We start from the raw sequence: 14,402 nt of genomic DNA, 5'->3' as shown, positions 1-14,402 counted from the left end.
AAGGTCAATACCACACATAGGAAAACACAAAGGAGAGCTGCACACATCATATCATCTCTACCATGTCTGAGAAGGAATGTGAGAAAACAACCACTGCCAGCATCAATTCAGAGAAAGTTAGGTCTGCAGTTTTAACAAGGCCCACATGTTTTGCATCCTAAAAGCAGCCACTGTACAGCTCCCTTCATCTCTCTATTAACTACAAAACCTGTTTCACAAATCTCCACTTATACCAGATTCTTCAAAGTAGATGTGGTATTAGGTCTCAACAGAAACCAAAAAAGCAGAAAAATGTAAATGTCAAGACACTCCCATTTTTTTACTTTGCTCTTTATATTATTGTGTTTTGGATTCCCTTACTTGGCCTGCCTTCCAACAGTTAACACAAAAGTTTGGATTTCCTGAAAAAGTCTAGATATCAGGATTCCTCATAATGTCAAGACCTGTGCTGTCAGATAGGAGGTGAGAAACTAGTCTATCAAGACTAAAGGCCATGCTAACCCTCAGCAGCTTCCTTCGTATAATCCTTTGTGTGTATGTGTATGTACCAATCCTAAGGCTTGAACTCAGGGCCTTGGTGCTATCTCTGAGCTTTTTTTGCTAGAAGCTAGCATTCTACCACAGCTTCACTTCCTTTTTTTTTTTTTTTTGGTAGCTGGTTGGAGATAAGAGTCCACAAACTTTCTTTTCTTGCCCAGGCTGATTTCAATCTCAATCCTCATATCTCAGCCTCCTGAATAGCTAGAATTACAGGTGTAAGACATCTACACCCACTTATCTTTTGTACAATCTTGCAAAAGAAAGCAATAATGGCATCAATACCTTCAAGAAAACTCAGGAAAGGCATAGCCTGTACCTTATATATGACACACTCAGGTATCAGTGATGGCAAAGAAGCCAGTTTTCACATCTCAAAGCATGTCTCCTTTAGCACACTAACATTTTTGTAAGTGTCACTCATTTTGTTATCATCTGTTGGGAGATGTTTGTGACAAAGGAAACTGATGATTCTCATCAGCTCTAAGATTTTGCAATTCTCTGAAGATGTCCTATGCACTTAAAACACAAAGCTAGATGCTTTCAGTGAGTTTCACTTATTAAAAAAAAATAATGACCACTGATTAACTGATCAATGAAGACATAGAAAACCGACTCAAGAGTTAAGGAAAACTGACAGACTAAGAACTCCTTTCAGTATCATCACCAAACAGGTTATAGAGATATCTAAGGCAATTTCAACTTTACATAAATGAAGTGCTTTTCATGAAACCGATTTGTCTTTGTGTCTTGTAACACACTAAGGACTGAACAAGTCAGACAGAGTCACTACGCTCATAAGAGTCAAAATACACTATAACCAATACAAGTGAGTGCTATCCTGCAAGAACAGGGTTCTAGGGGGGTCCAAAGAAGGGGCAGAAAACTCTGATGAATCAAGGAAGCTTTGTCAACAAGGAAGCTTTTGTGAACCCTGATGATGAGCAGAACTAAGCAAGCCAAGACCAATGTTTCTGAAGGGCCATCACAGCCCCAAGGTGGCCACCAGGTTCCATGGAGACTCAGCTGTAACAGTGCATGCCAGCTCTTTATCACCTGTCCAATCCCACCTCCCCCACATCGTCACGGACATGAGATACAAGAAACTCTCTTAAGAAACTCTCTGGACACAAGGCTCCATTACAATCTAGAATGGATGGTGTCTGTGTAACTGGCCAAATGACGGAAGCTAGAGTAGAGGCAGAGCTGGGGGTGGGGGGCTGAGGCAGCTGCAAACCATAGGGAAGCCTTTGTGTACACTCCATGGGAAAGGGGCTGACCCAGAATGGCTGCTCTCTACCCAGTAGTCACACACAATGAGGAACAAGAACTTGAAGGTCCCAGGGTATTTTTATGGGACTTTTGCTACCTAATAATCCTGTATTGGTCACAGTGGCGAGAAAAATGGAAAAGTAAATTTCAAAAAAAAATCTGGAAAACTCTTCTCAGAATAGGGGGAGACTAAGGCACACAGGGAACAAGGAAAGGAAGGCCACTGAAGGGAAAGCCCACATGCCCTGGAAGCAGAGGCTCCAAACATTTTCAATCATTCAATGAGTGCGCTCACTAAAAGGTTACTACATGCCTAGTAGCGGGCCACCAGCTATGGATAATACCATGACTAACCCAGATGATCTCTGTCCCACAGAACTGAGTGTCCGGCAGAGAAAATGGCAAATCTCAGCCACATGTCAAAGTGGATATGTGTGAGAATGTCTTAGCTTGTGATATTCTTAATACAGAATTAACTGATCAGAGAAGTGAATTCTATTTTTGTTAACAGCCAAAACTTTTAATGAATGTTGAGGAAATTTGGAATATTGACAACCTCAATATTCCCTATCTTCCTGCATTTGGCTTGCTTGTACCTAAGGTGGGAGTGGGGGGGGGGGGGAATAGCCTCAGGATTGTTATGTGAAGCCATTAGATGTGGTACCCACTTTGGTTTGGTTTAGTTTGCTAGCTTCTGATCCTATTCATTCAATCATGAACTCTGACAGAAGGAAAGAGATGGAAATGTCTGTTTCATGATTGAGCCATTAACACCTAACAACTGCTTCCATTCCTTCTCTCACATTTGAAGGTCAGGGCAGAGGGACCTAGAACTCATAATAAACCCCAACAACATAAGGATACAAAGTGTTGGACATCCTATTATTATCACACATTTCTTATGCCAGAATTCTGCTTACCACCAAACCTGAACCTAGAATGGCATCTGAGTATTGTGACTTGCTGTAAAAGGGCATTTCTTTGTACAATTTTACAGGAGGAAAAATGGATAGGAATGATTTAAGAATAATACAAAGCTATAACTTAAAAAAAAAAAAATAGGGCCTGACAATAAAAACCTCAATGAGAGCTGCTGATGGGGGATGGGAGGGTGGGGATAGAAAAGTAGACTCTGTTAAGAAATAGGTACTAGGGAGATGGGGTTATGCTAACAAGGAGAATGAAAAAGGATGAATACGGTTAAAATAGATTGTCTGAAACTATAAAAACAGAACTATGAAGAAAATGGGACTTAAGAGTGTACCTCAAGTGATAGAATGCCTGCTTAACTAAGCACAAGGCCTTGAGTTCAAGTCCCATAGCACCATAAAAGTACACTAACCACAAGTTTTAATATTTGCCAAAATACAAGGAAAAGGAACTGTATTGTGAGGCCTGCTCACAAAAAGAGAGTTGACCTGGGTGTACCTGTCAACATAGAAAACTCTATTGTGTTTTTTAAAAAAAACAAAGCACAGGGGGCTGGGAAGGTGGCTCAGTGGTAGAGCGCTTGCCTTGCATGCTCGAGGCCCTGGATTCGATTCCTCAGCACCACATAAGCAAAAAGAAAAAAGCCGGAAATGGCGCTGTGGCTCAAGTGGTAGAGCGCTAGCCTTGAGCTGAAGAGCTGAGGGACAGCGCCCAGGCCCAGAGTTCAGGCCCCACGACCGGACCCAAATAAATAAATAAATAAATAAATAAATAAATAAATAAATAAAGCACAGAACTGTCTGTAAGTGTTGGCTTTTTCACACTGCATTCCAAGAGAGAATTTAAAAGACACTGTGCTGCAACCCTTGCACCCAGCTAACATAGCTAGCACAGTTCTAGGCACAGAATTAACACACAATAAATATCTGAGTGATAGATTACTGAACCAATGACAACTTTCAATAAAATCCAAACCCACCAATTGCATAGTTCCACCCCTGGTTAATAAGACTCTTGACACAGTCTCTGAAACACTGAACTAGAAGACAAAGAAATGAACATTAATGGAGAAGGTTCCCTTGTCAAGAATCTGAAAACTGGGTGTTGGCTCCTCAGTAAAAGAATTCCTTGCATGGCAGTGAAAGGCCCACAATCTTAGCCCACAGATGGGTTCTCCCCTAAACCACTTAAAAAGCAACATGGTGACAGGTCACCACTGGGAGTTTCTCAAAGAGATGGGGCAAGTGGAGTCAAGAAAGAATAACGTGGGCACCCATACCCTTTGTAACAGAAACTGGAACAGAGAATGTTATACCATCCTCCACAGAGAAACTACTGCTAGAGGATGTGTCTTGCCCTACAGGAATGCCCATTGGAGGAAGCAAACTCTACCCACTGGTAAGCCTAACAGATAAACATAGGAGATGGCAATGGGCTAGCAGAAGGGACAGTAAGAGTTAGATCGGGACAAGAAAAGTGAACTCCCATTAACCACTTTGCCTAACCTCTCAGTGCCAGAAGCTGACTCAAGCAGGTGCCACTATGACACAGACATACAGGCGTGCCATCGGGCACCTGACCCCAAGAGCAACTCCAGTGGGACAGAGCACCCAGCCTGGCAGGTTCTTGGAATTACCTGCTCAGGTCTGTAGCCAGAGCTCCAGACTTATGCTCCAGATTTGCATTTTCTCTCCCTCCCTCTCCCTCCCCCCTCATCTCTCTGACACACACACACACACACACACACACACACACACACACACACACTGACAGCAAGGCATTCATTTGAAGAGGTAATTGATTCAATCAGGGAGTTTCCAAAAATACAAGAGCTCTCATCCAACATCGATGCCCATTACTGGGATATATACACTATGTCATTGCAAGGAACTGGCTTGCCTGCTATGGGTTCACCAGACAAGTAGGAAATCCAAGGGGCAAGAGGTCATCAGAAAGGCTGGAAACTAGCCGGGCACTGGTGGCTCATGCCTGTAATCCTAGCTACTCAGGAAGCTGAGATCTGAGGATCAAGGTTCAAAGCCAGCCCGGGCAGGAGAGACCATGAGACTCCTATCTCCAATAAACCACCAGAAAACCGGAAGTGGTGCTGTAGCTCAAGTGGTAGAGCACTCGCCTTGAGCTGAAGAGCTGAGGGACAGCGCCCAGGCCCAGAGTTCAAGCCCCACGACCGACAAAAAAAAAAAAAAAAAAGAAAGGCTGGAAACTCTCCAGCACAGACCAACCTGCTATCTTCAGGCAGAATTTCTAGTTCTAGTCTTAAGGCCTTCTAGCTGACTGATTCAGACCCCTTAGATTATCTTTGACAATCTCCCTTAAAGTCCACTGATGATGTACTGCAATCACATCTACCAAAGATCTTCACAGCAACACCTAGGCCATGTTTGATCAAATAACTGAAGAACATAGCGAGTAAGCTGCCATCATCACACTGACTCACCAACCGTGATGTGTGTTCTGCCCAACCCGCTTCTCTCAGACAAAAGCTGCTGCAGAAAGCCCTTGAGGAGGAATTTTATCTATTTGTGCCCAAGAATTGTTTTCCTTGAGAAAATTTTATACATTAAAAAGGTTCCATGTTGACTGCATTGTACATGTTCTACTTTTCTTTCTCCTGCTGTCTATGGAAGACATCAGACATGATATCATAGGTCACCAGAGAAAGGTGTTTAAGACTCATAGAAAAGTCACATCTGAGAATGTGAAGTCCAGTAATCCAATGTCTTCATCAAAAGCTTTTGTTACCTCTGTCATCCAAAGCAGTAGAACATGTGTAGAAGGGGAAATGGGGCCGGCAGGTCCATCATCAGACTTTACCCTGGATAGACGTTGACCTATCACACCCAAGATGTCTCTATCCCTGCACTCCACGTCGTCAAGCCCTTCCTCACCACCAACACACTCAGTGGAATGGATTCCAAGGGGTTACTGATGATTTCTTGGTTATTCAATCCAAGGACACTTTAACCACACCCTCTTTCTTAAAATGTGATTCGTTTGTTGCCTTACACCATAGAAAAGACCCTTATGGAAGTGGCGCTGTGGCTCAAGTGGTAGAGCGCGCACCTTGAGCTGAAGAGCTGAGGGACAGCGCCCAGGCCCAGAGTTCAAGCCCCAAGGCCGACCCAAAAAAAAAAAAAAAAAAAAGACCCTTATTTTTTTTCTCCTACTTTTTTTGCTACTCCTTGTAAATCTCATCTTCTTTCTCTTTCCATCTCTAAGACGTCCAAGGTCACATCACTGTCCCATCCTCATGTTTCCAATCGTGAATGAGCCCCAAATCTTTTCTCCATTCTAGCAACAGCTCCTGGGCTTCAGGCGCCTGTTACCTACTGCCATGAACGTATGCCCACGTGTTCCCCAGCACTCCACACTCTGCCCTTTCCACGGCCTCCTTCAGACAACGCTTCTTCCCCATTCTACCCCGACCCAATGACGAACCTAGAATCCCAGATATCCCTCAACTCCTGCCTTCCCTCATCCCGTTCCTACCTACATCCTGCCTGCCAACTTTTATTTGAGGGGGAGAGGTCCAACTGTGGCTAAAAGCTGCAGTCCATTCAGGCTTCTTTGCCGCTAGGTATGACCACATGACTCTGGTCAGACCAACAAGATGAAAGCAGGACTGTATAGAACTTCCAGACAAGCTATCTATTCTCACCCTCCCATCTATTTCTGAAAATGATGACTAGAACTTCATGGTTACCTTGAACCATGAAGTGACCCTGAGGACAGGAGACAGAGCTGAAGAGGCCATAATAGCCTGTGCTCTGAACAGCATAGACCAACAAACCAATCTTAGACTGCTTAACTCTAAATTTCATTTCATGTGTTTAAGCCACTGCTATTGTGTATTTAATTCTGACTGATATACCAAATGTGCTGGTTGTTTTTAAGTCTTGCAATTATGTCTATTTCTCTCCATTCCTATTTCTACTTCTCTAGTTCAGGCCATCATCATCTCATTTCAATTACTAAGACAACATACAGGACTAACCAGTCACCTTGCTCCTACATCTTCCTCCAATCTGGTCACTCATTTCAGATAGGTAACCTGGGTGGTGTCTCAATAGTGTTAAAAATTCTAGTAATTTCTTAGAATTTACCAAGAGGGAAACAGTAAGATATTCAGGTATTCATACAAATAATGATGTTTGTGGGTGCTCTAAACAGCAATATTGGTTTACAAATGGAAGCAATCTAAATGTCTAGTAGGGAATAGGACAAAGTTATAAATTCGAGGGAAAGTTAAATTGCCATTACAATCCACGGCATGGAGTAAGATGTCAGGGTAAGAGGAAACATGTTCTTCCCCCTGATCCCCTGAACATGGCAAATTTATGTGAAAGTAAAACAGGTTGTAAATAAGATATACCTAGGTTGGGTTTCTTTTTTTTTTTTTTTGGTCGGTCATGGGGCTTGAACTCTGGGCCTGGGCGCTGTCCCTCAGCTCTTCAGCTCAAGGCGAGCGCTCTACCACTTGAGCTACAGCACCACTTCCGGTTTTCTGGTGGTTTATTGGAGATAGGAGTCTCGCGGTCTTTCCTGCCCGGGCTGGCTTTGAACCGCGATCCTCAGATCTCAGCCTCCTGAGTAGCTAGGATTACAGGCATGAGCCACCAGCGCCCGGCTAGGTTGGGTTTCTTAATTACATAGATGTGTGAGAAGAACCATTCCAGTCTTGCTTTGAATATACACCAAAAAAAGCTGATGTTGTAATTAATTCAGATACCACGGTAGTACATATTGAATACCATGATATGCTAAACACATAACAAGTTATCATAGGTATATCATAATATTTTTCTTTTGCTTTTATTTGTAAAGATACAAATTTAAGTGCTTTCCAAAACTAAAAAGGTAACAAGCGTTCTCAATAAATCCTGTAAGCCTGATCATGCTCATTTGCTGAGTTACTAAAAACCATCACCTCCTCTAGAAAGCATTCCCATCCCCCCAGGTTGGGCCACACACCCCCCTCAACCTGCTCCTGGAGAGCCCGTATCGCACTAGAACTACCTGATTTTTTTGTTTTGTTTTAGGTGGTACCATGGCTTGAACTGAGGACTTTGCACCAGCTTGGCTTATTTGCTCATTTGGGGTTCTACCACTTGAGATATTCCTCCAGCCCAGCCTGGTTATTTTTTTTATTATAAGTTTTGTTTTATTGTGAAAATATGGTACAGAGGGGTTACAATTACATGAGCAAGGTAATGAGTACATTTCTTATCAAGCATTGTTGCCTCCTCCTTTTTCTTTTTTTTTTTTCAGCCTGGTTATTTTTAAGATGATATCTCACTCTTTGCCTTGGTTGGCTTTGGACCATGAGCCTCCAGATCTTAACCTCCTAAGTAGCTAGTATCATAGGCATGAGCCACTCGTACCTGGCTCTACCCACTTTCTTAAGTCATCTCCCTGACCACGGGCTGTTGAAAGACCTCATCATTTCCCTATGGCCGGGAATATATTTGGTAACCTGTAAATGTGAAAGCCACAAATAAATGATGATGCTATGAATTAAGCCAACCTAGACCCCTTTTCTCCATCCAACAGAGGCAGACATACCACTAGAAATGCCATGTCTCCAACACTTCAGACCACTAGTAGTTACCAGGTTTGAACTGCTTCAAGGAGCCACATCAACTTCTTCCAAGGAAAGTTGAAGGCCCCGAAAAAAACGAGTGACTCAACCTAAAAGGCTACTCAAAAATAAGCCATTACGAACCCTGGAGGTGGTTTTAAATAACTTTCAAAGGTGGGAGAATCGCACACTCATTCCATCTTCATCACATGATTACTATGATCAACAATCAACCCAACTCAGCAGATCCTTCTGGGAAGTTGTGTGTCCTCCAACTACTGGTACAGAAATTCAAGATGTTGTATCACCCCATCTATTCCATCAGTACACGTCTTTGACAGAAATCTCCTTGGATGTGATTGGTAAATGAGCAAGAGGGAGAACAAGGAAACTGCATTGGTTAGGATATGACTTCTGCCAGCTTGTCAGTATTTTGCAATAGCCATAGACAACCAAATACCTTAGGACAAAGCTGGGAGAGTGCTGACGTGGATGATGTAGTGGCTTCAAGATCCAATGAGGCTGCCACTATGCTAGCCTGCACGGCGAAACCCTAAGAACAGATGAAGAAGCTAGGAAGACATTTCTCCGCCCCTCCCTCCCAGCAGAATGAAGAAAGTCACACATTTAATTCCAATGGAATTGGTCTTTATCAGAAAAAAAGGCCTCATATCATCTACAGAAAGAAGGAAATGCAAGCTCAATGTGAATGCTATAAAAGATGAAGTGATTTGAGAAGGGTAAGCATCCTTCAGTGGAACCTAACCAGACTCTATTTCTTTCTTAGAGTTGTTTTTGTTAGTTTCTGGCTTTTCAGCAGTCTGAGTCAATGCTGTTTTCCCCCTAAGCTCTGTTATTTTTAGTGTGTGACTTTGTAGAACACAGGTACATATGTAGTGGTAAAGTGCCTGTGTTCATCACTGGTCAGAGCCTATTTTTAACTAAATTTCTTTCCAAAACCTAAAATCATCCTCTTATTTTTATTTGGAATAAAAAAATCAAGTAACTTATACTCTTTATTATATTATTATATTATAGAGCTCCATCTACATGGAGGGAGACAAGATATCAATCCCAAAAGAAAGACAAGCCTCACACTTAAAACTATTTCATACTTACAGACCAGGCACAGCAGCTGCAGCCTGTAATCCTACCTACTTGGGAGGAGGATGATGGGATCAAAGTTCTAAGGCCAAACCAAGCATAAAAGTTTGTGAGACTCCATCTCAACTAATAGCTAGGCATATGCACCTATCATCCCAAGCTAGGGGAGTGAAAGCACAATGGCTTGAGCCGGTGGCACACACCTATCATCCCAGGAAAACACAAATAGGAAGATCACGGTCCAAGTCGGCATGGACATAAAACAAGGCCTTACCTAGAAAATAACCAATGAAAACAGGGGCTATAAGAGTGGCTCAAGAGGTAGAATGTTTGCATAGCAAGTATAAGGCTGTGAGTTCAAACCCCACTGTCACTACCAGGAAAAAAAATAATAACTTCACACTGTTAAGCTTGAACTTCCCAAACAATTTTATACTTTGGAAAGTATGAGTAAACTCAATGTTGACAAAGAAAGAACTGTCAACTCATCTCCATTTCAAATTGGCCACTACATATTTCCTCTACAAACATCCATGTTCTTGGACCATTTTTTGCTGACAAAGTGGAGTCCTCCTTCACAAGGTCTGTTAATCACAGGGTAGAAGCAGTAAAACACCACTCAACAAGGAAAGCCACATGGTTGAAACTAAAAATTCTTCTAATGAAGAGCAGTCTGTTTCTCTGGTAAAGAACTCGGCAACTCAGTCATACTTCCTTCCAGAGACAGAACTGAGCCACCCTTACTACCAAGAAGCCAAAACTAGAGAAGGAAAGAGATGATACAGAGCATAACACCAACAAAAGCTGCCAGTGCTGGTGGCTCACACCTGTAATCCTAGCTACTCAGGATCACTACTGTGATCTCAAGATCATGGTTTGAAGCTAGCTCCCAGAGGAAAGTCCATCGGACTCATATCCCCAATCAGCAAAAATCTGGAAGTAGAAGTATGGCTCAAGTGGAAGAATACTAGCCCTAAGTGAGAGTTCAAGCCTCAGTACCAGCATCCAAAAAAGAAATAATAAAGGTCACCCAAAGGGCTTTATGTGTACTTATACCAGTCTTCTGTCACTGATACACTCAATGAGTAATGGCTAGGATCTTGGGACCTGAAGACGGTCAAGTCAAGAAAACCAGGTTTCTTATTCTACTGACAATATCTTCCTAATACCCAAATATCTTCACAAATGATTGACAAGCATTGATGGGTTGCAAGCACTAATGTCTACTGGAGCCCCATTAGTAATGTCAACAACGAAGGAAAGAGCATGCAAGGCTACAAGGACCACTGGGGATAGTGACCGTCTAGAGATTATATGCTCCATTTGGATTTATTCAAATCCATTTCCTTATTTACCATTGAGGCAGGGTAAGCATGCTCACTTGCACGCATTCATGCACTTACAGGCACAATCTACACCTGGCCCAGAGGCTGACAATTCCTATGGTCAACAGAATATAGCCCAAAGCATCTCAAGTGGAATTTCATTTTCTATCCAGATGGAGACCTACTCAAAGACATTAGTAAATGCTTCAGATCACCTTCATAAGGGTGGTACTAAATACATGGGAAGAGGATAGGAACTCTGCTATAGCAGAAACAAAACAGAAAAGGCTGTTGGAACCTCGGCTTGGCTCCATATTTTCTCTATTATGATTGAAGAGTGTCACTGCAGAAATGAAACTTTCACTGTCTTGTGTCTTTTAAATCAGCACCAACTTCTTAAAAATACTAGTTATGGAAGGCTTACTCCTAAGAGTTAAGATTGTCTGAGAGGCCCAACAGAAAAAAGAATCTCTGCAATGTAAATCTCATCTTTATCAGAAAAGGTCATTGAGAAAGCCAGCACACACAGGTGAAATGTATCAATTACAAACACAACCACTTAGCCCATTCAAAATGTGGTTTATTGGTGAAAGGCTATGAGAGGCCATTTTCTGTACACTCGAATATAATATTTAATTAAGATAATACCATAATGTAGAATGAGATGCTTTTTCTTCTTCCAAGGTCAATCTTTGCACTGGGTATTCCAAGAATTTTCCTTGAATCAACATTCCAATTTTAATGCCTACAACCATTTTATAGTTAGAAATATGTGTGCTAATGTACACTTAGCACTTCTTGTTTTTAAAGTTAAATTTGAACCACAAATTAAATCCCTCTGTATATGTTATGTAATGTAGACACAGGCTCTGAAAATGTTGACATGGGTTATATTCTCATAATGCAATTTAGCCCCTTTAGTAATGACTATGCAAATAACCAGCCACAGGAAAAACCATTTTACATCTAGTGCAATTACCTACTACCGCAAAAGTAATTATTATTATTGTCCTGCTCATTGAACTTCAATAAGAACTCTTGAGGTGCTAAGATAGTTCAAGGCCATTGTGGAACATCCAGTCTTCACACCCAGCTGGCTCTATAATTATCAATGTTAAGGAGGGCAGTTTCATATGAACATTAAGTAAGAAATTATCCCCAAAAGGTTCCTAAGTTCCAAACTTGAAATGGCGAAGTACTGGTGGTTCCTGATATGTGCTCTTAATGTCCTCCCAATACCACTTGTCACCCAGGCAAGGTGAACATCAATGGATAGGAAACTTCATGATCCCAGAAGGTCGTCAACTTTCAGGTAATGCCCTGGTGGCAGCTGGTTATACTTCAGGAGGCCCAATTTTTCCATTTTGCTGTATTTCAACATGGTTTCAGAAACATCTCTGCCATCTTGAAAGAGACCAATGAGCTTGTGGTGCATTGACCACCTCTGCCAAAATTCTTCACCGGTTTTCTATCCCAATTTGTCTTCTCTGTTGGCTCTGAACTTCTCCACACCTACCCTACCCACTCCTGCCAGCTGGTGGTCCCTGCCTGGGCCTCACTCGGCCCTAAATCATCCAGAAGACCATGAGGACAGCAGAGGCCAAGGTGCTGAGTGTCCTATTTACCATCCTCCTCTCCCCACACTAAACAGCAGATCCACTATGTGAAAAGCTTGGGCTGTCCAGGAAGAGACGGGGGGGGGGGGGGGGGGACGGGGGGGGGGGAAAGAACGCTCATGGCGGGTAAATCACCTCTGCAGTCCCTTACCCCAAAGACGAATTCCACCCTTCTAGGCGCTCATCTTGACCCCAAGCCCTGGGATGGGAGCGGAGTTAACCCAGAGACCCCTGGCGCTGGCTTCCGGGAGAATCCGCAGGCCTCTGGCTGCACATGCACATGGCGGGTCTCTGGGCTTCTTCACTTGAGCCTTCTTCTCTTGGGGACCGACACCTCTTGGAGGGGATCCCCCCACCCCCACCCCCAGGGAATGGTGGCTATTTCTCCTTTGTCCTCTTGTTCAAAGCGGGGGACCAGGAACGGTTGTGGTCGAGGGGCAAACTGGGCCCTAGCTCTCCCCAGGGGCCATGGGTCTTCCTCCATTGTTCGAGAGATGCCACGTGCACGCCAAGTCTTCCTCGGCTTGGGAAACCATTTCAAAACCTCCTGCACCGGCTCTTCCCAGCGTGGACCTGCCCACGGGCCCGGCAGGCGGGCGGAGGGGAGGGCGGAGGAGGGGGCGCTCGGGATCAGGGCTTCCACGCCGCCCCTCCGACGACATTCTCGGCCCTTCCACACGGGGCCCTCCACAGCGCCCCCTCTCGGCCTCGGCGAGCACGACACCCGCATGGACGGCCGCGGTGCCCCCCCCCCCCCGCCCCGGCCCCCGCGCCCCGGCCCGAGGGCTCCCGAGCGGGTGGCGGGGGCAGCAGGTGGGGGGAGGGGAGGGTCCGGCGGGGACCCCCGGGGGGGGGGGGCGCGGCTTGGCGGGCGTCTCCGGAACCCCGGCCCGCCGCCCCCTCCACCAGGCCCTCCAGGACCCCGCCTCGCCCGGGCCGGGCTGCGCCACGACGGCCCGCGCCGCCGCCCCCCGCACGCCGGGCCCCGCATTCCCGGCGCGTCCGGCGCCGACTTTTACCTGTACTTTCTGCACTCGGGGCGGCTCGTCGGGGAGAAGCACCTCCCCGGGACCGCTACCTCCGCGGCCCGGCTCCGCCCGGCTCCCTCCCCTCACCCCCGCCAAGGCCCCAAAGTAGAGGGAGTGAGCGAGAGAGTGAGCGAGAGCGAGAGAGAAAGAGCGAGCGGGCGCGGGCGCCGCGGGAGGCGGGCGGGCGGCGGGGGAGGCGGAGGCGCGCCCGGCCCCCGCCACCCTCCGGCCGCCACCGCCGCCGCCGCCGCCGCCGCCGCCACCGCGGGCTCGGAACTCCGCTCGCGCCCGGCCCGGCGCCGCCCGGGCCCCGCCGCCCCGGCCCCGCCGCCTCCCGCGGGGCTCCGGGGCCGGCCCGCGCCCCCCCGCGGCCCCCCGTACCTCGTAAAGGTCCCCAGAAGCCATGCCAGGCTGCGGAACTTGGCTCGCCGGGTGTGCGCGTCTGCTCGCTCGCGCCCCTCCGTGCGTGTGCGCGCGGGGCAGTGCGCGCGGGGCGGTGCGCGCGCGGGGGTGTGCGCGCGCGGGGTGCGTGCGGGCGTGTGTGTATGTGTGTGTGCGCGCGTGTGCGCGTGTGCGTGTGTGTGTGCGCGGGGTGTTGAGTAAACTGTGTTTTTGCAGGATGACAGGCTCGGGGGCCGCCTGTGCGCAGAATCAGAGCGGGCGGCGGCGGCGGCGGCGGCGGGGCTGGCGTAACCGGCGGCGGCGGCGGCGGCGGCGGCGGCGGCGGCGGCACGAGCGCGGGCAGCAGCGACGGCCGCGCAGCGCGCCCGCCCGGGAACACGGACGCGGCCCGAGCGCCGCGGGGGGCCCCCGCGACCCGGAGACCTGGCGGCGGTGGCTGCAGCGGGCGACGGCTCGCCCCGGCGCCGCCTGCAGGAAGCCGACCCGCGCCCGCCGCCGGCCCGGACGCTGCTGCCACTGGGCGAGTCCCCGCCCCCCGGGAGCCCGGCCCGGCCCCCGGGCGGGGGGTGGGGAGAGGCGGGGGCGGCTG

At 46.9% G+C, this 14,402-nt stretch overlaps 1 protein-coding gene across 1 annotated transcript in view; it reads right to left on the bottom strand.

Moving 5' to 3' along the window:
* Positions 1 to 14,060, bottom strand: part of LOC138822818 (chromodomain Y-like protein 2) — a gene marked incomplete at its 3' end in the record, with an annotated part of 94,355 nt that extends 80,295 nt beyond the window's left edge. Inside the window, exon 1 of the mRNA XM_070015743.1 lies at positions 13,793 to 14,060. Coding sequence (XP_069871844.1) covers positions 13,793 to 13,816 — 24 coding nt within the window. The remainder of the gene's footprint in view (positions 1 to 13,792) is intronic.
* Between the last annotated feature and the right edge of the window lie 342 nt (positions 14,061 to 14,402).

The sequence above is a fragment of the Dipodomys merriami genome, unplaced genomic scaffold, assembly GCF_024711535.1.
Source record: "Dipodomys merriami isolate MVZ:Mamm:240054 unplaced genomic scaffold, mDipMer1.0.p SCAF_116, whole genome shotgun sequence".
Classification (NCBI taxonomy): domain Eukaryota; kingdom Metazoa; phylum Chordata; class Mammalia; order Rodentia; family Heteromyidae; genus Dipodomys; species Dipodomys merriami.
The sequence above is the reverse complement of the archived record's forward strand: the minus strand, read 5'-3'. Positions and strand labels throughout refer to the sequence as shown.